Genomic DNA, 23463 nt, shown 5'->3' with positions numbered 1-23463 from the left:
CACAAACACACACGCACGCACGCACACCAGTGGACATTAAGCAAAAGCTAGTCTGATATAGGCACTAATAAGCTTTTTTGTTTCCCTGGAAGTTGGAAGACCCAGGGCTGTATATTAAATAGTGCATAGGATAGAATATAAGAAGGTAAATTTCTCTAGAAACTCCATTCAGTTCCAATTATGCGCAGACTCTGCCATTTTTGCAAACTATTTACTCAGAAGCGAAATAACCATGGAACTAATTTTAAAAAGAAATTAAACAATTCTTTGTTTATTTTGCATTTCTGTACATTTAGAAGTGATTAGTTGCTCCTTCATTACTGGCAGGATTAAATCCAATATTTGTCTGTATAATTTATTTTAAAAGACCTTTTGTCCTTCCGGAAGTATTTTTAAAACATATTAAATGGAAACTTTGGATGAGAAAGTTCGTTATTTCTTCCGTGTTGATTCTTCCACTTTTGATCAATCAATACTGACTGTAGTAGATTTTGGGTGAGACTTGGAAAACTCATGCAGGGTTAACACCCTAGCCTTTTAAATAAGGGGGTCAAACCTGGGCTACCTGCACTCCATTGTAAAGTAGGCTCTACAAGGGCAGGGCCTTTGGGGAGCTGCGGGCAGGTTCCAAGCGGCTGAACCTAGCCCTGTGCAAGCCCTCAAACACTGGAGTCGCCAAGCATGCATTTAAAGTCCAGTGCGGGGCTAAGGCCAGCGAGCAGGCCGGCCGGCCGGCGCAAAGCTTCCCGCTCCGGGCCCTTCCTGCGGAGGAAGGAGCTGGGCGCGAGGACTGGGATCCCGGCCCACTTCCTGTCCGGCTGCACGGGAGCCGCCTCCTCCCGGAGCCGGAGGACAGGGCTTCCAATCGCGCGTCCCAGCTACGGTCAAGCCTGTATACCGCGGCAGAAGCCGCAACCGGGGTACAGAGCGCGGGTGAAGGGTTCCAGGCTCGCTCAGGGGGCGTGGTCGGTGGCGCTCGCTCCCGGGGCCTGGAGGCGGGGCGGACGGAGGACGGGGGCGTGGTCGGAGCGCGCGCCTCGGCGGCCGAGGGGCGGGGTGGACGGAGGAAGGAGGCGTGGCCAGAGGCCCGCGCCTGTGCGGCCGCGGCGGGGAGCGGGCTGTGGCCAGGGGCGGTTCCGGGCGGCAGGCCGGGGGCGGGGCTGTCGGAGGAAGGGGGCGGGGCCCGAAGTTGTTCCGTGCTGGGCAGCCGGGCTGGCTGGCGGGCGGACCCGGCCGGGCCGAAGAAGTTTTCACTGCGGCTGCTGAGCGCGGGTGCGGGCCCCGGCAGGCAGTGCACGCCCGCTGCCATGGCTTTCCGTAGGAGGACGAAAAGTTACCCGCTCTTCAGCCAGGAGTTCGTCATCCATAACCATGCAGACATCGGCTTCTTCTTGGTGCTCTGCGTCCTCATCGGGCTTATGTTCGAGGTGAGTAGGGCGGGGAGGGCTGCTGCAGCGACAGGCAGTCCCATCTCCCGTGCACCGCGGTGAAGACAGGGATTCCCTGACCTCATCTGTGCTAGAGCGCGCCTGGCTGTCCTGCACGTTATCTGCACCTCTGGCTTTGTGCACTGTATTCACCGTGGCCTGGACCTAGGACAGTACAGACAGCACCCCTAGCTCCTGGCAGTGCGGGCCTTGCCATGCTTTGTCGCCCGCTTGGGCAACCACCGTACCCTGCAACTCTCTCTCTACATCTCTGAAGCCCATGCCTGGCCTCGAACCAATTGCAGCGCTGCCTTCTTGGCCCCAGGATTGGGGTTTCCTTTCTGGCGTTCTGGTGCCAAGCTGGGAGACTCCGAGACCCGCAGTAATTGCACAATACCTCCTCCTCCCAAGTGGGGGCCGCTAGATCTTCTAGGTTCTTCCAGTGGGAGAGACCCTAACCCTTCTCCACCTCTCCTGTGGCTTTCTGGGCGTTCTTCTCCCTAATCTCTGCTTGCTCCAGGTGTTCACGTGTGGCCCTGGCTCCATCCCAGTGGGGACCTTCTAAGACCAACCTCTCTTTAAATATGACCTAAAGGGTTAGTTTTAAGATATCCTTTGTCACTTCAATCTGTCCCTGTAGATCAATGTGTGAATTAGATCCAGAACCTCATCCCCTTTGCAGGATCGAAGAAAGTAGCAGGGATACCCTCTGCTTTTAGGTGAAAGGTGATTCTCTTGTAGCTACAGGCGCGTGGGGTGGGAACAGAGAAGAAGATCCTAAATTCAGCAGTGCGCTGCTGTAGGCCTCAGAGAACTGTCTGTGTAAACCAAGGAGTCAGAATCCAAGGGGCTGATGGTTGTTACTACAGAGTGAGAAAAACGATGATATTGAAAGGGGGACTGGCGGACACTGAGTATGGACTTGCTGTGGTAGATATATCTTGTCTCAAGAGCGCCATATGTGATGTGATACACTCCCTCACACTCTCTGTAGTCTCCTGCCCTCCCTTCTGGGTAAGGTTGCTGATCTGCATTCTGGGGGGTATAAGAAGCTGTACCATTTAAAAGTTGCCTGACCATCCCTGCAGCTACCGGTGTCCCCCTCTGTTACTGACATAGGTCCTATTTGGCTGATGAACTACTAGGGACATTCTAGTGGTGGCCAGGTCTGGGCTGGATGCATGCCCTTGGCCAGGCTGTAGGGCTTGCAGTAGAGAAGGTGTGACTGGGGTCCACACTCCTGGTAATGCTGTCAGTTCACTGTCTTGCCTCCCCTACCCTCAAGTTTCCCGAGGTTCTGGAGAAGAATGTTTCATTGAAGACTGACGGCAGCCTCAGTTTCCCCATCATCGAAGAAGCCATTGAAATTTGTCTTCCTTACAGTGATTGTAAAGCTTGAGGCCAAGAGTATATTAGCAACAAAAGCCATGCCATCCCTACTGATGACAGACTCTGTTTCTCGCTCCTGGACCCTTGTTATCATTTAACGTAATGGTTTAATGAGAAGGCAGAGGATCTGCCCTGCTTAGTGTTGGCCTTGTGTCTATTTGTTGTCCTCTATTCGAAGAGGCTTCTCAGGGCCACGCTCCAGTTCTTGGAGGGCAGGGCTGGAATGACACATGTGTCAATCATAAACCTCATAGCCATGTGCTCCGCAGCTGGCCACAGTCTCTGGCTTTGCCAGTGGCTCTCTGCTATCTCTAGCATTTGTTAAGATGTTTTGGCTTTACCTGCCTTAGTGTGGTGCAAAAAGGGACGCCTAGGGTTTGTACTCCTCCCTCCTTTGTTCCCTATCTCTAGCCTTGTGGAAAGTCTTTTTTTTTTTTTTTTTTTGCATTGGGTCTATGGAACCAAATGCAGAAACTGTCATTCCTGGTACCTGATGGAAGAAAAAGAACCAAGGTGAGAGGAAAGCCATTTTCCTTTGGAAAGGCCTTGGGGTTGTAGAACAGACTTGGAATGCCCATCTTTCCACTGCTCCATCTTTTTCTGTTCTACTTCAGCCCTTTGGGACTCATGGGACAGACGTTTCTTTCTGAAGACGCTTTGCAGACTCACCATTCTGAGCTGGTTTAGGAGGAAGGGGGCTTTCCCCTGTACCTCCACTATCAAAGATTCCTGATCTGTGTGTGCTGACTTTGTCATAGGTTTTCTCCATCTCTTCCCATCCACTGCCTAGAAAGAGATTGAGTGTGTGTGTGTGTGTGTGTGTGTTTATAGGTAGACGTAGTAGGAAGGTTTCTCTAGAAGTGAGGACAGAAGGAGCTGTAGGAAACCAGGGAGAAAAATAATTAGGCCCCTGGGTTTATATCTTGGGCTAGGCTAGGGTTCCTTAATTTGGGAAATTGAACCAGGAATTGTAATTCTTTGAATAGAAAGTGACTTTTGTGATTACCCCCTCCCTAAAGTCCCCTGCCTAGTCTCTGCTGTTTCCTCTACCTCCTCCCCACACCCTAGCAAGACACAGACTTCATCTCCATGTCCACCCTCCCTTGCTGGTCACCTCTGCAGCACTCATGGGTTTTGATTTCCCTCTCTGGATCCCCAGGGCTTTGGTTCTGTCTTTAGGGAGATGTTGACGCCAAATTCCTTCCCTTGGGATCACTTCCTTTTGGGAACACATGAAAGGCTGTCTGGCCCGTGTTCCCCCAAGCCACACTCAGACGCACTTTTAGTTTAGTTTGGGGTTATCTTATTTCCAAGGCAGAGACAGCTTCCTCCCCAGCCCAGGTTTCGTCCCATCTTGTGTCTGTTTGTAATAGAGTTGTTGTGTGCCTCCACTGCACTTGGCTAAAAAATGTCAGGAATGTGGAACTTTACCCCCCCCCCCCACTTCCTTTCCAGCTTTCTCTTTCTTCACCCTGCATCGAGAGGTGGTGCTACAGGCAGTTTGGACTTTCTGAGGTGGAGTGCTGTCCTTCAGGGTGCTGGTGGCCAGTTGGGATGTGGCTATAAGTCAGATTTGAAAGTAGCCACCCCCTCCCCTTCCCTTAGCTTCCAGTGCCTGGTGCCACGTTTCCAACCGAACCGAGCAGGGGAAGAGGAAAACTCTTTCGTCAGCGAGTGGAAAATGAGAAACAGGGGGTGCCCTGAGGAGAGGAAGCCCTTTCTGTACCACCTTTAAAATGTCATCTCAAGACAGAAACTAGTTTCTTCCTCAATGTCTGCAGCTGCAGGGAAATGGTCCTGAGGGTGATTTGTAAGTTTCGTGTTTGGTTTTTGTATAGTCCATGATGAGGATGTAAGGGTTTAGGACCCAGAGGAGTTTGGGGATGGTAGCTGGTTTGGGCTTTTGAACTTATTTCTGAGGCAGCTGTGGAAGGTAGCTCTTTTTTTTCTTCCCAGGAACTACTTTCTTCCCTGTTCTCAACCCCAAGACAGACTTGTCAGGAAGAAATATCTGCAGCACATACAAATGGCAGCCCACTTCAGGTGTCATAAGTGTTTGAACTGGGGTGGGATGGGAGGTGGGGTCTGTAGCACCAGTTCATACTCAGGGACATACCTATGGGTATCATAGCCTGCCACCAGACACCCAGCCCTGTCTGTTGATGCTGGTTGAAAAGATAAGTGACACATTGTGAAAAGATTCTTCTATTGTGTTACTAGAAGCGAGTAGGTGGCACCTAGGAAACACCTGTGGATGTCAGTCAGTTTTTTTTGTTGTTGTTGTTTTTAAATAAGTTCTAATGCACTTTTGAGGATGTTACTTTGTCAGTTTTTATAATTTCTGGCTTTTTGCTTTTCCTCCGGAAACTTGAGACACAGTCTGCTGGGGATGCCAGAGGCCTCCAGCAGGAGTCCCTCATTCTCATGGGCACCTTGTTTGGTTGAATTTCTGCATGTGGCACTCAGTGATTTGAGCAACAGAACAGAAGTTTGCTGTTTGAGTTTCTCTCAGTCAGGATTTTGGTTTAATCCTGGTGTATGGGAAGAAAGGGCATATTCATTATCCTTTCTTTGGCAAAATGAAGGATAGTATTGGTCAGCTGGTGAAATTTTGACTTCAAGTGCAAGATGAACACTAGTGCTAAAAGACACCCCCCCACCCCAGCACAGGAGTACTTCAGTGATGCTCTCAACAGTCACGTTGATCACCGTTGGCTCTGGCTTCATTATTGGGTCTGAGCGTCTGCTTCTGCCCCCAGACCTTTCATTGAGGGCCCTGGCTGTATTGTCATTTTAGGGATGATATATTTTGAGAAGGATACCTTTCTCCCAAATTCTCCCATACTGGGCCATCTACCATCCCAATGACCGTCCCTGACTACTAATTCCCCTTTCCCCGAAGAATCCCTATGCTGTGACTGTGCCATACACAACACATTTTCTCTCGGGCATTTGTCTTATTGGAACACAGGGTGCGGGTAACAGAGGGTCTCGGTGCTGCCAGTGCCAGCGCCGGAGCAATAAAGACTATCAGGAAACTGCCCTGGGAGCTAAATGGATGTCACTTCTCCTGTTCTCTCTGTCATCTGAACCCTCAGTGGCTTATTTCTCAGAGGCACTCTCCAGGCTGGTCACAGCAGAGCGACTTAGTCCCCGACTGTTTGTGGAATAACATGTGTTGCTATGGTGAAAGCTTCACTCTGGCAGGCATGAACTCTTTTTTTTTTTTTTTTTTTTTATCTGCTTCGTGGGCAGGGGCCCAGAAATCATTCTGTGGCTTAGCTGATGTACCTCTCATTCCCAGCCTGATAAGTGATGAAGCCAGAGGTCCGATAAGAGTGGATTAGAATTCCCACACGACAGAAGCGCTTTCTAATCGGTCACTGTGCTATTAGCTGGCTTGGGAAACTCTCCTGATGCTATCTGTCTCTTAACCTTCTTATCCACTGCTGTGTATCTGGTATCCATTGGTACCTAATGGTTAAAGAGGGGTGGAGGACAAAGAAAACAGCAGAACTACAAACAGGGCTCCTGAACAGCTCTCCTTATTTCATGGGCAGGCCATTGTCCTCCAACTGCTCAGTTACTTTGCCCGGATTTACCTCTGCTATCTCAGATGTCCCGCTGTAGAGGAGAACCAAACCCAGCTTAGGCACAGCTGGTCATGTTCTGAACTAACTGTGGTTTCAAGAGCTTTGCAAGGGGTTCTTTTGGATGGTGTATGTTCACATGGCTTTTCTTGCTTTTGAACAGAGGAAAGGGAGCCAGATTGTGCGTACCAAGGCCTCTGGGACCCCTGGTGAAGTTGTGGGAGCCCCGGGTTGTGAGGAGGGCTGCCACGTTGCCTCCTGATGTCTTCTTTCATTTGTCTGGAGGGACTGACAGCATTTTGCATCTGTGAAATGTTTTACTGGCCTCACCCTGTAATTGGGATGGTTTATGGGGGCTGTCATAGTTAGCCCAAGCCTGGCTTCTAGAGGAGGGATTTGGCCAATGACCATCCCCTGTACGTGAGAGTCAAAGCCAAAATAAGAATTCAGCAATGCCTGGCTCACATTTAGAATTCATCTCTGATGCCTTCATGAATGGGGGGCGTCTGTGGAATGTAGTCACAGGCGGCTTTATTTTCCTTTGTCTGAATAGATCTGTTACCTGGAAGTAATGTCTGTGGGCCGCTCCACTTGGAAGCCTTTCTACCTAGAATGATCATTGAAATTCCGTCTCCCCCTCGAGGAGACAGACTATAGAGAATGACCCAAATGTGCGTGTCTGTCATATGTGAACACAGATGAACGGACAAGAGCATTACCCAGCACTGAAGTCTCTGCCTGCCATTATCCAACATCTATGTGAGATAAGGGCTTTCTGGTTGTCGTTTGCTCACTGACCTTATCATCAAGTTAATATTGTGGTCATAGCTCAAGGGCACATCTATTTTATGAGTTTCTATTTTATGAGTTCATGACCTTAGAGGCAACCTAAGAAATTATCTACTGTTTACAGGAAAGAAAAATAAACCCCACCCCCCCAAGAGGTTGAGAGATTTGCCCCAGACAATTAAAGTCAATGTTTCACAAACCTGGAGCTACACTCAATCTGTCTCTGGTGCATTTTCTCTGTCTCTCTCTACCCTGAACTCTAGACTTTGTCTTTGAATGCCAGTCTATGTGTGAAGTCTTGAGAGTGATATATGATGCTGAAGAGTGCCCGGCTCATTCATTTGTCAAATACTTATTAAATGGCAGAGTACCTGTGATGTGCTTGTGTGTGCTCAGGGAATGCAGAGATGAAGAAAGTCAGGGTTCTGTCCTCAAAAAGGTCACAGTGTGGCTGATACACTAAGCTAGCCATAGTGGTACAGGCCAGTGAGCCCAGCTACTTAGGGGGCCGAGTGCAGAATATTAAGAGTTTAAAGCTAGCTTGGGCAGCATAGTGAGATACTACCTTAAAAAGCAAAATGTGGGCAGTGCTATAGCTTATTAGTAGAATGTTTGCCCAGCATGTGCAAAGCCCTAGATATAAACTCATGTACCACAGAGGGAAAAAAAAGAAAGAAAGCTATGATTACAAGTCCAGGCCTTCAGCTTGGTATGAATGACAGGTGCAGCCTTAGACCCTTGGGTTCAACCTCAAGCCACTGTGCTTGGTGGCAGAGCATTTACTAAGAACTAGCAACCTGGCTGTGGGTATCAGGGTCTAGAAGAAAAGAGGGAGATCTTGCCAGGAACATCTGGTACTCATAATCTGTTATTACTTTGAGGCAGGTCATAGGGGCTAATATGAAAAATCCCATAGGGTTGGGGGCTTCAGACAGCAGCAATTCTTTATCACTGTCTTAATTTTGAGTAAGTCCAAGACCAAGGCCCTGGCAGACCTTGTTTTGGGGGAGGGTCTGTCTCCTGGCTTGTAGTGGCATATCTACATCTTTACACAGCAAAGAGAAGGGAGGGAAGGAAAGAAGGAAGGACAGAAAGGGGTGCTTGATTTCTGGGGCCTCTTTATTAAGGGCACTAAGCCTGTTCATGAGGGCTTTGTAATTGTGATTAATTATCCCCCAAAGTCCTCTAATACCATCACACTGGGGATAGGTTTTTCAGCCTAGGAATTTTGGGTAGCCAGCACCAAAAATTCTATCTGTAATAGACAGTGTGGGGGGCGGGGAAGGGGTGTCTGTGTGAGCACATATGTCTGCAGGAGTGTGAATGCCAGAAGTCAATCTCAGTGTCTTCCTCTATTACTCTCTACCTTAATTTTTGAGTCAGGGTCTCTCACTGAACCCACAACTTAATGATCTGACTAGCCTCGCTGGCCAGAGAGCTCCAGGATCCACTCGTTACTGTAACAGACAACTTGCTTCGAGACCAGCTTTGATGTGGCCATGAAGATCCAAATGTGGGTCCTCATGCTTGTGTAGCATGGAGGTTACTGACTGACCTATCACCCTGACCTGTCATATTGTATCTTGAAGATTTTTGTTTCCAGGACTGGAAATGAGAACAAGGCTCTTTGCACATGCTAGACAAGTGGTCTACCACTGAGCTGCATCCCCTACTCTTGGGTGTTGTTGGGTTTTTGTTGTTGTTTTTGTTTGTTTGTTTGTGGTAAAGACTCACTAGTAGTGTGTGGCTTTTAAACTCAAGGCTGTCCTCCTGTCTCAGCCTCCCAATTATAGAATTACAGGCATAAGCCACCGATATCAGTGGGAACGAACTTTTTAATAGAACTCCTGGATTTTACAGCGACAGAGTATCGCTTAACCAGGGCATTCCATATCTTCTTTATAAAGACATTCTCTCACAGGAGTAATTCTTCTTTTTCTTCCTCCTCCTCCTCTCCCTTCTCCTTCTCCTTTTTCTTCTTCTTTTTTTTAAGAACTTTCATTTTTTACAGGGCGTTCTATGGAGTGGCTCACCACCAGCGTGAAGATGACTGTGGCTGCTGGGGAGGGAGAAAGAAGTGTCCTTTAGGACAGTGGGTAGATATAGATGAAATTTGTTGTCTCCCCACCCTTGCTGACCTCTGCTCCATGAAGGGAGGACCGCTTTAGTTAATCAGCACACTTTGGCTTCTGGTTAGTACCTAGTGCAGGACCGGAATCTTCCCCAAGTGGGTGTTGAGTCAGTGAGAGCATGGCTCGTGTTTAAAGGGGCCACAGGTAACGTTAAGAGCAGTCTGGAGGTTCTTGGATATCTAGTCCTTGGGACAATGGGCCTCCCCTCCAGCAATTCTTAGAGTTACACAGGAAACCCCAAGGTCTGCTCCACAATGCCCAACTTCCGGCTGAGACGAATTCCTTAGAACTTGGAGCAGAGCTGAACTTTTTAGGTCCCATACTTATAGACTTTGTTTTCAACTTGTACTTGGTGCTGGATCAACTTTTGACCTCAGTGGGCAAGGGATAACTTGTTTGTATGGATTCTGTGACTGAAAAGGAGCCGGTGGGAAAGAATGTTTGATGCTTGATTTATTTATTTCCCTTTTTCATTAGCAGTTTAGGTCTTTAGCATGGGCAAAATGTCTAGAGAGTTTCCCTCAAGTAAGAATTGGCCATTACATCCAACATTTGAAATTTTGAAATACTACAGTTTGGGGAGTTTCTTCAGGGATAGCTTTATGGCTAGTGCCTTGTGGAGGCAGAAGCCGGGAGAGAGGTATGTAGTAGAAACAGTGAGCTGTGGGAAACGGATTCTTCCTGTTAATTGCTCTGTGGCCCCTGCAAGACCCTTCTCTTCTCCTGGCTACCTGACTTTGTGTGGGGTGAATTGGCTCTCCTATCACTCAGCCGTGTCTTCTTACCATGGGCCTGTCCCACATGAGCAGAGGCTGAGCACAGGGCCGAAATTGCCAGGAAGGGAGAGGAAAGGGATTGAAGGAGGAACCTGCCTTCCTCCGCCCACTCTGATTATGACATTGAGCACAGTTGTGCCTCCATTAGATTAAGAGCTCCTACTTCTCTTTTTGACTTCCTTGTCGATTTGAGTTGGAATCAGTTTCGCACTGAAGTTTGATGTCTAATTACAGTGTAGCAGAACCCAGGAAGGGAAGGAGAAAAATCCATATTAAAAAGGAGTCATAGTCTGACCCCTTAATGTCCTCTCCAAGGTTGACCTGGGAAGAGTACAGAGTATATAGTGTGGTCCCTGCCTGTGCTGACGACTGTCCAATGCACTCTGCTCAGCCAGGTCAGGCTTTGTCACCGCAGCTCTCTGAGTGTGGTCTGGGACCTTAGACTTAAAAACTATTTTTCACATTTCACAGTAGATGGATGCCTCTGTATGTGTGCGTGCGTGCGTGCGTGCGTGCGTGCGTGTGTGTGTGTGTGTGTGTGTGTGTGTGTCTGCCCCTCTCTGCTTTTTTCTCTGCACCCTGCCCCCACATTGTGCACCCCACCACCACCAAGGCAGTATTCTCTGTTGACCTTCCCACTTCATCTGTCCTTTTCTACTCTGACCCACAGTGGCATGCTTTCTTCCTCATGGTATTGGGAATGAATCCCACATGACAAGGAGTAGGATTTTTTTTTTTAATTGTTTTGAGATAGGACCTCATTCTGGTCCACACTAGCCTGAACCCCACTTCTGAGTGCCAGATTACAGATGTGCACCGCTGTGCTCACTGCATCAGTAGTTAATGCTCTTCTAATGCCCTGTTTCAAGTAAGAATTAGCCATTACATCTAACATTTGAAACTTTGAAATACTACAGTTTGGGGGACCAGTGAGATGGCTTTCTGTGGGGAAAGAGCCCTTGCTAGTGAGCCTGATGACTTGAGGTCAGTCTCTGGAACACATGTGAGTAGAGAATAGTGACTCCTACAAGTTGTCTTCTGACTTAGACACACACAGACACACACACAATAAATAAACAAACAAAGAAACAAAGAAATAAATGTAATAACAAAATGAAATACTGCATTTTTTATTAACACTGCATTTTTATTAACCCCAAGCTGTTCATGCTTGTGCCTACCAAACAACAGCCACTTAATTATTATCATATTTCACTATTTATAAACTAATTTGAAAAAACAATGAGAAACTCAATTTTAGATAGAGAATATTTTGTTCACAGAATGTTCTCTTGGATGGTGCTGCTTACTACATTGCTCTCTGACTTTGATTTTGTTTTCATAGTAACAAGATAGGAAGAGGTCTTTGTGACCTGACTCTGTAAGGAAACTATTAGAAGTTATAGTTTACAGAGCTCAAGGTCACTCCTAGACTTACAGCTGGACTGCCAGAGTTTTTGGTCTGCTTCAGCGCTACCATATTGGGTCAGTCATTTAACTCTTGTATGCCTCAGTTTCCTCATCCTTAACATAGGATTAATAGTGTGTCATAGAGATGTCAGGAGTGCTAGAAGTGTTAATATAAATGCAGCACATAAAAGGGGGCTAGATACAGCTCCTTATAAGAGCCTCACACATGCTGCCTATGTTATTACATTCAGAAAGGGCTGGATGATGACTCAGCTATGTGTAACTCCTCTGAGTGGAGCACAGCCTAGAAACAGGATGCAGGTCAGAGCTGATGATGGCCCTAAACTCCATACTCAGCCTGCCCTCTGGGTCCAGTTCACATCTTACCTGGACTTAACCTGAATATATTTATTGGTTGGTACTATGGTAAGGGTTGAACACAGGGTATTGTGGATGCTGGCAAATTCTCTACTACCATGCTAATGTCCTTTCTCAATACAAATGAATTTCACGTTTGCAGTTGAGTTTCATCCCTAAGGGTATCTCATTACACATATGCAAAAACATTCCAAGTTCTGAAGAAAGAAAGAGGCTAGAATATTTCCCAACCTGTGTACAGGCATAGGTTTTTATATATCCACAACATTAGAATTTGGAACCTAGAAATGGTCCTATTGGAAGTTAGACTGTCCAGGACAATTCATTCCAGAGTTCCTGGGAAGCATTAGTTTTATCACATTGAAATAAATAGTAGAACATGTCTGTTGCCTAGTTTGTTATCACCCCCGAATTGGGAAAGAAACAGTTTTGGTGTCTTATCATGCTGCCTGGGAGATGTATTAATTAAGCACTCTTCACTTCTTTACCACCCTCCTTCTCTCTCTTTTCCTTCCCCCATTCATCAAGTCCACCTACTCTGTGCAAGGCCCTGAAATCTGAATGGGAAGGCAGCTGACATATTTGTTGACATACCTAGCTTGAGAAAGAACCACAGGCGTCACCTGTGGCCACGTTTCCCTGAGTTGCTTGAGTGGATATTATTCCAGGTATGACAATTACAGCTTGCCAGATTGTGATGGATCACTTATCATGTCTTTAGCATTCAGCTGTTCAGTAGCCAGGTGCAACTTGTCCAGTGTCCCTAGCCTCAGGGAGGTGAGTCTGGAGTGAGCTGGTTCTTGTCCCTCATTCTGCAATGCTGATTGAATGCTATTGGTCTCAGTCAGGGTTTCTATTGCTGTGGTAAAACACCATGACCAAAAGCAACTTGGGTAGGAAAGGCTTTATTTCATCTTATAGCTAGTAGTCCATAATCTCAGGAAGTCAGGGCAGGAACTCAAGACAGGAACCTGAAAGTAGGAACCTAAAGGCAGGGGCTAATGCCGAGGCTATGGAGGAGTGCTGCTTACTGTTTGCTCCTCATGACTTGCTCCGGCCTGCTTTCTTACACATCCCCAGAACCATCATCAGCCCAGGGGTCGCAGCACCACAATGAACTGGGCCCTCCCACAACATCAGTCAAGAAAATACACTGAAGGCTTGCCCACAGGCTGCTAGGGGCACATTCTCAATTGAGATTCTCTCTTCTAAAAGGAATCTAGCTTGTGTCAAATGTGGTGGTATTGTGTTCCACAAAATATTGTGCACCCTAATAAATTTATCTAGGGTCAGAGAACAGACAGCCACTAGATACAGAACCAAAAATGGTGGCTAGAAAATGGATCAGAGCAAGCCATAGCAGAAGCTGGGCGATGGTGGTGCACGCCTTTAATCCCAGCACTTGGGAGGCAGAGCTAGGCGGATCTCTGTGAGTTCAAGGCCATATTGGAAACAGCCAGGCGTGGTGACACACGCCTTTAATCCCAGGGAGTGGGGGCAGAAAGAGAAAGATTATATAAGGCATGAAGACCAGAAACTAGAAGCATTTGGCTGGTTAAGCATTTAGGCTTTGAGCAGCACAGTTCAGCTGAGACCCATCTGGATGAGGACTCAGAAGCTTGTAGGCTGAGGAAACAAGACCAGCTGAGGAACTGGCGAGGTGAGGAAGCTGTGGCTTGTTCTGTGTCTCTGATCCTCCAGTGTTCACCCCAATAACTGGCCTCAGGTTTGATTTTATTAATAAGAACTTTTAAGAATCCTGCTACGGTCAAGTTGATGTAAAACTAGCCAGCACAGTGTTTTTGTAAAGCCTTCGCTTTGGGGGGCTGAAAGCAGAGTGGGAAAGGATATGTTGTATAACCACAAAGACATTACCTTTGCTCCTAGAAGGCAGGCAGATAAGAAGCAAGCAGTCACTTGAAGGGGCAGGGAGGGGCTTCCATATTGACATTCTATGTGTAACACCAAGTAATGATGAGTGCATGGTCATCTACGAGAGCGGATGCTTTGAGAATACGAAGGAAACATCCCTAATTAAGTAATTAATGTGGAAGGACCTAGGCAGAGGAGTGTGTCCTCATGAAGGGTGGAGCTAGTGTGGCACCAGAATGCTCAGCCAGTGGGGAAGGAATACTGGTTGTTCTGGAGGTAGGATGAAGGGGAACGAAGATTCAAAGGGGGATGTTGTTTTTCTGTGTCCCACCTGGTCCACAGCAGCTCAGACTCAAGTAAACACACAGAAGGTTATATTAATTAAAACAGCTCCGCCATTAGCTCAAACCTACCACTAACTAGCTCTTACACTTAAACTCAGCCCATTTCTGTTAATCTATATGTCGTCAAGTGTTCTGTGGCTTTACCTGCTCCCTGGACTTCAGGCTGGCATCTACTGACTCAGCCTCTTCCTCTTCCCAGCATTCCTTTAGTCTGCTCGCCCCACCTATACTTCCTGCCTGGCTACTGGCCAATCAGTGTTTTATTAAACCAGTATACAACAGCATTATCCCACAGCAGGGGCAAGGTGGGGAAGGTCACAATTGCCCTGGGGGTCGTGCCCAGAGTTGAGCTCTTATCCTGGAGGTAATTGGGAAACTTGGAAGAGTTTCCGCAGGACAGTGGTGTGTGTGATGAGCTTGCTCTGGGACTGTAGAGAGAGGCAGGGAGGGTGAGATTGGACACAGAGCCTGGGCAGGTGGCTGTGGGCTTGCTCTATGTGAGAACTTCCATTTGGGAACTCTTTCTGTAAGAAGTATTAGGGACCCGCATAGCTGAGACCTCTCTGCTGTTCAATCTCCTCAGTCTTTTCTGTATGTTTTATGTAATCCAGGCTAGTAGCAAGGCCTTTGTGTTGGTGTGGGGTGGGCTTGTGCAGTTAAAACTGTCAGTCACCGCTTGGAGACCGTGCTGATAGAGGTCTTGATGTTGAACAGGAATGTTGCTTCCCGTAACATCCCACGTATTACCCACCTTTGCTCCACACACCCTGCCCCCTCATCTCCTCCTTATCTCCTTTTTTTTTTTGGTTCTTATTATCACCTGCTTTTCCTTTAATGCTCCGACTTAGACCTCACCAAACACCTCTTCTCAGGACTTTGTCCTGGCTGTCCTCTGAGGGAATTTATTCTTCCTTTAGGCCACTTTTGCTGTTTCTTATTTGCCCAGTTAGCCAGGTTTGGACTGAACATCTGCTGTCTACCAAGAGATAAAACATGAATAGAACAGGTGGGGGTGTGACAAGGTTATTGATATCTTATGTATATAAGGTACAGTGACAGTAATGAAGGGAGCCCCACTCCAATAGTTTATATTTAAAAAAGAGACATTTATCTAGGCCAGGCACATTGGCCAGGCAGACTTGTTATGGGTAGAGTGGAAAGTGATAGTTATCCAAATTCTCCAAAATGTGTACATGGATATTTGTTACCATTTAAAAGGGGCCTTGCTTTGAAGTTGAAACTGGCCTTGACCCCATGACCCTCCTCCCTCAGCCTCCCCACGATGGGATCACAGGTGTCTGCACCACACCTGGCTTTCAGTGTATGTGTGTGTGTGTGTGTGTGTGTAAACACTAAGAAAGGATGTAGTGAAAGATGAGTCAGCTGTATCAGAGATGCAGGCCATCAAGACTTCCCTGACCAAAGGCCTGGATCTAGCTGTTGGCTTAGGTAATAGGGAGCCATAAAAGATTTCTGAAGACTGGAATGGCCAATCTATTTCGTGAACAGTCGGATCCGTGTAGGTTCTTGCACTTGTTAGGCTTCTCACACAGCAAGGGCAGGAATTGTTTCACTCATTGTGTCCCTGGCTCTGTCCTCATAGGGAGGTGGTGATGGGAGTTTACTGAGGTGGTCCTGTGTACTCAGGAAAACATGTGTCTCTCTTGTTCTTTCTGTTACTGATGGCCATTTCCAGCTTGTCTCTCCATGCTCCCAGGTAACCATTGGAGGTGCTTGAGAGCACTGACAGTTGCTGGTTACTTTATATCTACAGAGAACTTGCGGTCTTAGCTTTCAAAGGCAAGAGGGGAGGATTGCAGTCGATTGATACCCTTTGGTAGTACGCTGATGACTCAAAACCAGAATTGTACCCCAACACCTGTTCTCAGCCATCACTCCTCCTCTACCGTCAAGAACCACTTTTGCTATTTTTGGTGTTTTCTCGTTGAGTTATTTAGGGCAGTGTTAACAGCCATAAAAATATTATATAGGGCCAACAAGACTGCTTGGGGAGTAAAGGTGTTTTCCACATAAGCCTGATGACCTGACTTGGATCCCTGGGACCCAGGTAAAGGTGGAAGGAGAGAATTGACTCCACAAAACTGTTCTCTGACTTCAACATGGATGCTGTGGCACATAGGTTCACACATATACCATTCTGACACATACACATGCACATACATACAAACACACACACACAAATAACAACAATAATAATGAAAATGTGCTATCAGTTCAGTGTATCAGTATTTAAGCACATATCTGTAAGTACATATATTGCCTTCTTCGTGGTGTACAGAAAGGCATAATTATCTAAATTGATTTGTACCTAGTGTTTTCTTTGAAGTCTGGGAGAACTTCCTATCAGTACAGAGACTCTCCTCATTCATGTGTTAGGGCAGATAGCCTTCCATTGTGCAAATTGACCTGAATGCACTCATTGAGTTCTCTTTTGATGGACACATGGACTTGTTTCTAGCCTTCTGTTCTTATAAACAGTGCTACAGAGTATGTGTGGGTTATATGTCTCACTTTGCTCCTGTGGGGAAACATCTTTCAGGGTGTTTCACCGAGATGGGGCAGGTGAGCTAACATATAACTGCATTTGTAGTTTTGAGAGATGATGGCATCTTTTCCTGTCTTTTATATACTGTGTTCAATACTGGAAGCTCTGCCGGTTTCCACGTTGAACTTCTTTGCTGCTATGATCATGTTCTCACTGTCAAGCACAGCCCTGAGTATGTAACAGCAACAACAACAACAACAAAACATTGAATTTTTAAAAACTGTAGTGCTTTGTGCCTTTTGTTAAGGGAGCCGTTTCCTACCGATTTTCTTTTTTTTTTTTTAATTAAAAATGTATTTTTTTTATTCTTGAGAATTTCATACATCTATAAATGAAATATGATCCACCCCATTTCTCTTCTCCAAATACCTCCAGGTCCCCACTCAGCATGTCCCTCTTCCAACATCTCTTTTTAAAAATAACCCAATGTGTTCAGTTAGGGCTACCCATATGTGCCCTAACTGTGGAGCCATCCATGGGAGCATTGGAAATTTACCAGTGGTCTCAGTCACACAAAAGAATGATACCCATCTCCACCCCAGCTCCATCCACCCCACCCCATCCCACCTCCTCTTGCCGAGTGTCTCGAAGATTTTCCTGTTGTTTCTCTTCCTAGGCTCCTCCACACAACATCTTTCCTCAGGACAAAGTCCTTCCTCTCCACAGCTGTTTCTCCTTCCTCATGCTCCACATGCCTTTTCTGGAAAAGCCTTCTCTTTCCCTGGGCTGGGTAGTAACTCCTTTCTCAGCTCTAAGGTTCCCTGCGCTTCCCCTCTGGTGACACCACCTCTGAGTGACACCTCTTCACCCCACTTGACTGGAGGATAGCAGTGTCTATGGCAGAGCATTCGGCACCCTGGCTACTCATGTCGTATTTAGCAAGTAAGTGGTGAAGTAGGGTTACCACTTGATAAATACCTTTTTGGACACGTTTGCCTGGATTTTAAATTATGATGCCAACCCACCATTGATTTACTGTTTTACTGTAAACAGGTCAGTGCTTCTTAGAGCCTTCACTGATTTTTCTCAACTCACATTATCGCAGCCCAGAACATTTGCCTCATTCCCCAAAGAAACGTTAGCATTCATTTCTCATTGCAGCCTTCCACCCCTGTCACCACCCCAGAAACCACTAATCTTTCTCTGGACTTGCCTATTCTGAACATTTTATTTAAAATGCAATCATACAACATATGGCCTTCATGTCTGGCTTTTATTTAGCACAGTGTTTTTGAGATTTATGCACGCTGTGGCATGTATCAATACTTCATCCGTTTTGAGCCTGACTCGTTCCACTGTATGGAGATACCGTTGGCTAACCCATATGTCAGGTGATCAACATTTGAGTTGTTTCTGCTCTTTGGAAGTTATGAGTAGTGCCTCTCTGAGCACTCCTATGTAAGCATTGTGTAGATAGCAAGTGTTCCGGTCTCCTGAGTGTATGCCTATGAATGGAATTGCTGGGTCAGTAAATAACTCCCATGTAGGCAAGGAGCCAGGGTTGAAAGTGTATTGAACGGTTTGTCCTTTTAATTCAAGAGTTTTTATCTCCAGGCCAGCATTGTGTATATTGCTCATTCTTCTGCCTTCACACAGCAATTATTGAAGTTATATTTGATGGACTATAGACCACTCATCTGTAATTCACAGGCAAATGTATGAGTTCCTATGACACCGTTTACTGCTTCCCAGGTGCGTTGTGTTTTGCTGACTATGGAGATGACAGACATTTATCTTGCCCTGACACCATAATTCATTTCAAGCCATCTCAATATCCATCTGTGTTGAGTCACATATTGAATTATGGTTATAGCCATGCAGGGGGACACTATAGCTGTTTAAAACAGGATGGAGCCATGCTTTATGTATTGGCATGGATTGATGCCTGTGAAAAGTGTTGTCTGTAGCTTAGCATGTACAGTATCAGCCCATTTTAATACAAAACTTACGTTTATGTATGCAGAGGCAAAGCCAGGAAAGGTCGAAACAGTCAATGTTGATTTTATTTCTAGGAGGAAGACTAAAGAAGACCTTTTAGCTTTCATTGGTATGTTTCTCTTTTTTTAAAAAAATCCCCCTCCCAGTAGGTGTGTATTGCTTTTAAATTGATTTCTCTCTCTCTCTCTCTCTCTCTCTCTCTCTCTCTCTCTCTCACACACACACACACACACACACACACACACACACACACACACACACACCAGTTCTCTTTTGGGGAAACAAAACATTCAAATAAAATCATATCTGAAGCACTAGGCAAAGGTATAAGATGTGGGCTCCATTGTCAGCTCTGCCTGGGGGCCGGTCCATTCATGGCAAACGCCATGTCTCACCAGCATCTTCCCAGAGGAGAGAGCGAGTGAGCTTCTAGATTGTAGCCTGCAGGATGTCTTCCTGAGAGAGATTGGGGTTGGGATTGGCCCTCAGAGGATGGGGGCATGTGTGTGGCAATTGACAGTTGGAGAATTGGAGGGTAACACACACGCAATGAGTTTGCTTCTACTGTGCCGAGCACTGTGATAAGCCCTTCGCCTATATTCTCCCATTTAGTCTTTGAAGCCATTCTAGGCTGTAGATATATTATTAGTCCTGTTATACACAGGAGTGAACAAAGGGTTAGAAGGAGAAGTTGACCAAGGACTCCCATTGCTTGTAAATGCTAGAGCCAGAATTCAAAGCCACATGGCCAACTTCTCAGCACTGTCCTGTGCTCCATTTTAAATAGGAGATTGAGGCCCATACAATGGCATGCACTTGGCCTTGATTTCAACTCTGTAAATTGGAGAGTGTATGGAGTAAGGATTTCCTTCAGAAACCTGTTGTTTCTGTTATATACGTGGTTCCTTGGGAGTTCCCAGGACTGGCCATTGGGAGCTGGTAGGCTCTAGTCAGAGAGGCATGTGGGACTCCTCCTTGAGATTCACGTCACATGAATTTGTGGATTGTTTTGGGCTTTGAGGCTTTTGTTTTGAGACAGGGTTTCATGGAGCCCAGGCTGGCTTCAAACTTACTATTTAGCTGAGGTATTGAGCTCCTAATCTCTTGTCTCCACCTCTTGGTGCTAATATGACAGGCATACATAGTTCCTTATATCCTGTTTTCCTCAGACCTGTGTGACTATCTCTCTTCAATAGTATGTAGTGGCTTCTGACAGGTTTCATTTTGTAGATGGCCTCTTTGTAGCAGGTGCCGGACTACTGAACAAGCTGGGTGAACAGCACTTGCTCATTGTGTACAAATCTTTGTACACTCACTTGTGTACAAATCTCAATTAGCAAGAGTATTGGTTGGCACTGGTCTGGGTTGAAGCTGAAAAGCAGAGCTAAAGAGGGCAACTTATTGGGTGGGTTTGGGCTGTATGTCTAGCCTCCTATACATTCTATTGGATCTTCCTGCTTTAGGTCACATGGGAGAGTACCCATCTGCTGTGCTATTTTGTTCCCATAGATCATGATTCATTGTTGATCAGTTACTTAGTTGATTTTTCCCATAGATCCTAAATCCTCCAGCCTATAATCCCAAATTTCATTCAAGCAACCATTTCTTCCTCCTCCTTCTTACCCACCCCCATGGTCATCCTAATATGTATCAATATGTTTTTAAAGAGATTGTAGGAAAATATATATAATGGAAAGTCAGCCATCTTAGCCATTTGGAGGTATAGTTGCATAGTTCTGAGTGCAGTACAGGGCACAGTCGGTCTCGAGAACTGTTCTCAGTGGTTTCTTAGGCATTTATTGGGCACCTCATGGGCGATGGTGAAGATAGACTTCCTCCCGGGCATGATGGTGCACACTTGCAACCCCAGCAGTTGGAAAATTAAGGTAGGAGGATTGCCATGAGTTTGAGGGGAACCTAGGCTACATGGTAAATTCCAGGCCAGTTTCACACAATAAAATTAGAAAAGAAAAAAAAACCCAAAAAAATAAAAGAGACATTTCCACTTAGTCTAGGGAGGGTGAATCAGAAGCAGTGTTAGAGTTCAGCATGCCTAGAGAGGTGAAGCATGGTTTAAAGGACTGGATCTTTGGGGATCATCACCCAGAACTAAGGACTGCCTCTTCTCTGGCTCCCCATCTGAAGACACAAATTGTCCCTCATCCTCTCGCTCTCTGAAGGAATTGCAGTTTGTGCTCCATGGAGCCATGGGGAGCATTGAGAGCTATCACCAAGTCTGTGGATTGGGCCTGTGTGATGATCAGGAACTTGGCTCTGCAGCTGTGCTCATGTGGCCTACCATGGGGGCAGGGCAGGAGAAGGACACCTCTGCCAAAACCAGAACTTTACCAAACCCCAAATCAACGGTTTGCCCAAATATAGTCTCCTGGACCTTTAGCCATGATGCTTAAGCTAAATATACTGTCTTTCTGTTTGGAGGCTCCAGGAATGACTGCTGTAATTATTATAAAGTGCCTTTTCCCAATTTGTCCTGGAAAAATGGCCATGGTGATGTGGCCCGAGTCCTGGACAAGGGCCACGTGTAAACCTAAAGTAGATTAACAGAGGGCTGGCTCCAGGTGGCATATGGCTTTGTGCTTTTCCACAGTGGCCTCTCATCAGTGATGCACAGTGGTGGCATCGTGTGTGGTGCATAGAGCCCCCAGGCAGAAGGAGGCTGTTACTACAGAGGCTGCCCTTGCAAGCTCATTCCTTAGGAGAGATAAACTTGAGTGCCCACTGATTTCTCTGTGGCTATGTGTAGTGGGTAGCCATCCCAGCCTTGGCCTAGAAGTTCCAACCCCCATTGAGACTTCGGTAATGGTCATGCCCACAAGGTGGGGCTGAGGGAGGAAGCAGAAGACGCAGGATCCAGAGGAGAGGCTTCTCTTGATTCCAGGACCCTGGACGCTGGAGGTAGACCAAGCAGAGTTCTCCAGAGAACACCGCCGGACTGCGCTATACCTTTGCCAGACCCTGCAACCTACCCCTTCATTTGTAACTTACCCCACAAAATAAACCTCTCTTTTAACTACGTGGAGTGGCCTTAATAATTTCACCAATAGCTATGCACTTTGAATCTCCAGTTCGTGTTGCCACGTTGTGTCAGGCTTATAAACGCGGGGGTCACATGTGCACATCGGGTCACATGTACACAGCGCCATTGCTGACTGAATTCAGAGCCCTTGCTTTTCTGCTAGCTCCCTCACTTAAGGAGACACCTTGCTTATTACTTAATTGGGCCCATTTTCTTCTCTTCTCAGTAAAAGAGGCTAGAAGTACTGTACTGCCACAGGAGCAAGAAAGCATGCGTAGTGCTTTTAACAGCGCCCGATGCACAGTGAAGGCTCAGTCCATTGAGATTTTCATTGTGCATAATAACTACTTCCTTGAATATTGCCTCTGTAGCTAAGCTGCCATTTTTCTGCATTTCTCATCTTCCTGTTTTGAAGACAAGGTCTTGCTTTGTAGCCCTAGTTGGCATGGTACTGTGTAGCCTACCTAGGCTGGCCCCAAACTCCCAACATTCTTCCTGTCTCAGCTTTACGGGTTTTGAGATTTTAGGACTATGCTACCATGCCTGGTTCTCATTTTCATACAGATTACATTCATCCCGTTCTGCCTGGTGTGTCTGCTCCTCCCAGACATACCTTCCACCCCCAACATCACTGTGCCGGCTGCTGAAACCGGAATGTGCAGCCTGAGGAGGCCTGCTTGGGGCTTCTCTGTGGTGGACTTGAATCCCTTTCCTCCCGAGTCCCTGGACCCCCATCTGCGGATGCCTCTCACAACTGCTTTATGCCTCAGAGTTACTCCTCACCTTTTCCCTTTCTCAGGACCATGTGGCTTTGTCCAGCTGTCTTTCCCACCATGAAAAAACAAAAACAACAACAACAAAAAAAACTCTTGAGATTAAATTACATGGGGATCAGCTACTTGAAGCATCTTATAAGGAAGCTCGGCCTGACTGCCATAACTTTTGTTTTTTTTAAATACAAGCGATTTCACAAGGTTATTATTGTTGAAGGACTTCATGCTTTTTAGTTATGACTTCTACAAACAGATTTCCTTAAACTTTTATGTACAGTTTAAAAGCGGTGCTGCCACCCTGGGGGCGGGGTGGTGTTCAATGAATGGAGCCCATGGGAGAAATTTCCTGTTTCAGCCATAGCAATCAGAAAGAGGTTCAGTTAGGCTGATTCTGATGGAAAGGGGGAGAGAACAAAGTTGGATTCTTGGCAGAGCCCTTTACTTGGAAAAGGGGATAGGTGTATGGTACTAGGGTGGGAAGAGCCGCACACCTTGACCTCAGAGACGCCATTCTTGCCTACTGTGATGAAGGCTTTGATTTCTACAAGTTCCAAAGAGTGACTCACAGGTGAGATGGCTATTTGAGAGAGTGGGTCTCCCGGTTTGCTTGTGGGTGAAAACTGTTTCTTGTGGTCCCTCTAGCTGGGGGAAAGGGGGAGTTCTGGGTGGGATTTGCCTAGCCACTCACCTGTGAAACCCAGTGTGTGACTCGAGGCCAGGAGAAGGAAGACCAGGTCACAGAATACAAAACAACAGTTCTAGGAAGAGAAATGAATCCAGGCACGGTGGCTCCCCTCGTAATCCCGGCACACAAGAGACCAAGGCAGGAGGACTGCTGTGAGTTTCGGGACAGTCTGGACTATGTAGTGAGTTCCAGGCTAGCTTGAGATACAGAGTAAGACCCCATTGAAAAAGAAAAAGGAAAAAAAAAAAAAAAAAAAAAAAAAAAAACACTTTAATTTTCACTTGTTGGAGGCCTGTGATGCTATGCCCAGCTCTGGATTAGCCCTTCGAATTCTGCTGATCTTCTCAGGTATCCTTG

The 23463-nt window shown here is 46.5% G+C and overlaps 1 protein-coding gene across 1 annotated transcript in view; it reads left to right on the top strand.

Moving 5' to 3' along the window:
- Positions 1-1197: 1197 nt before the first annotated feature.
- Tram2 (translocation associated membrane protein 2) overlaps positions 1198-23463 on the top strand; it is a 69301-nt gene continuing 47035 nt past the window's right edge. Inside the window, exon 1 of the mRNA XM_036168508.1 lies at positions 1198-1427. Coding sequence (XP_036024401.1) covers positions 1308-1427 — 120 coding nt within the window. The 5' untranslated portion in view covers positions 1198-1307. The remainder of the gene's footprint in view (positions 1428-23463) is intronic.

Source organism: Onychomys torridus, chromosome 18 (assembly GCF_903995425.1).
Source record: "Onychomys torridus chromosome 18, mOncTor1.1, whole genome shotgun sequence".
Lineage (NCBI taxonomy): Eukaryota > Metazoa > Chordata > Mammalia > Rodentia > Cricetidae > Onychomys > Onychomys torridus.
Note: the sequence above shows the minus strand (reverse complement) of the source record. Positions and strands in the feature narration are given on the sequence as shown.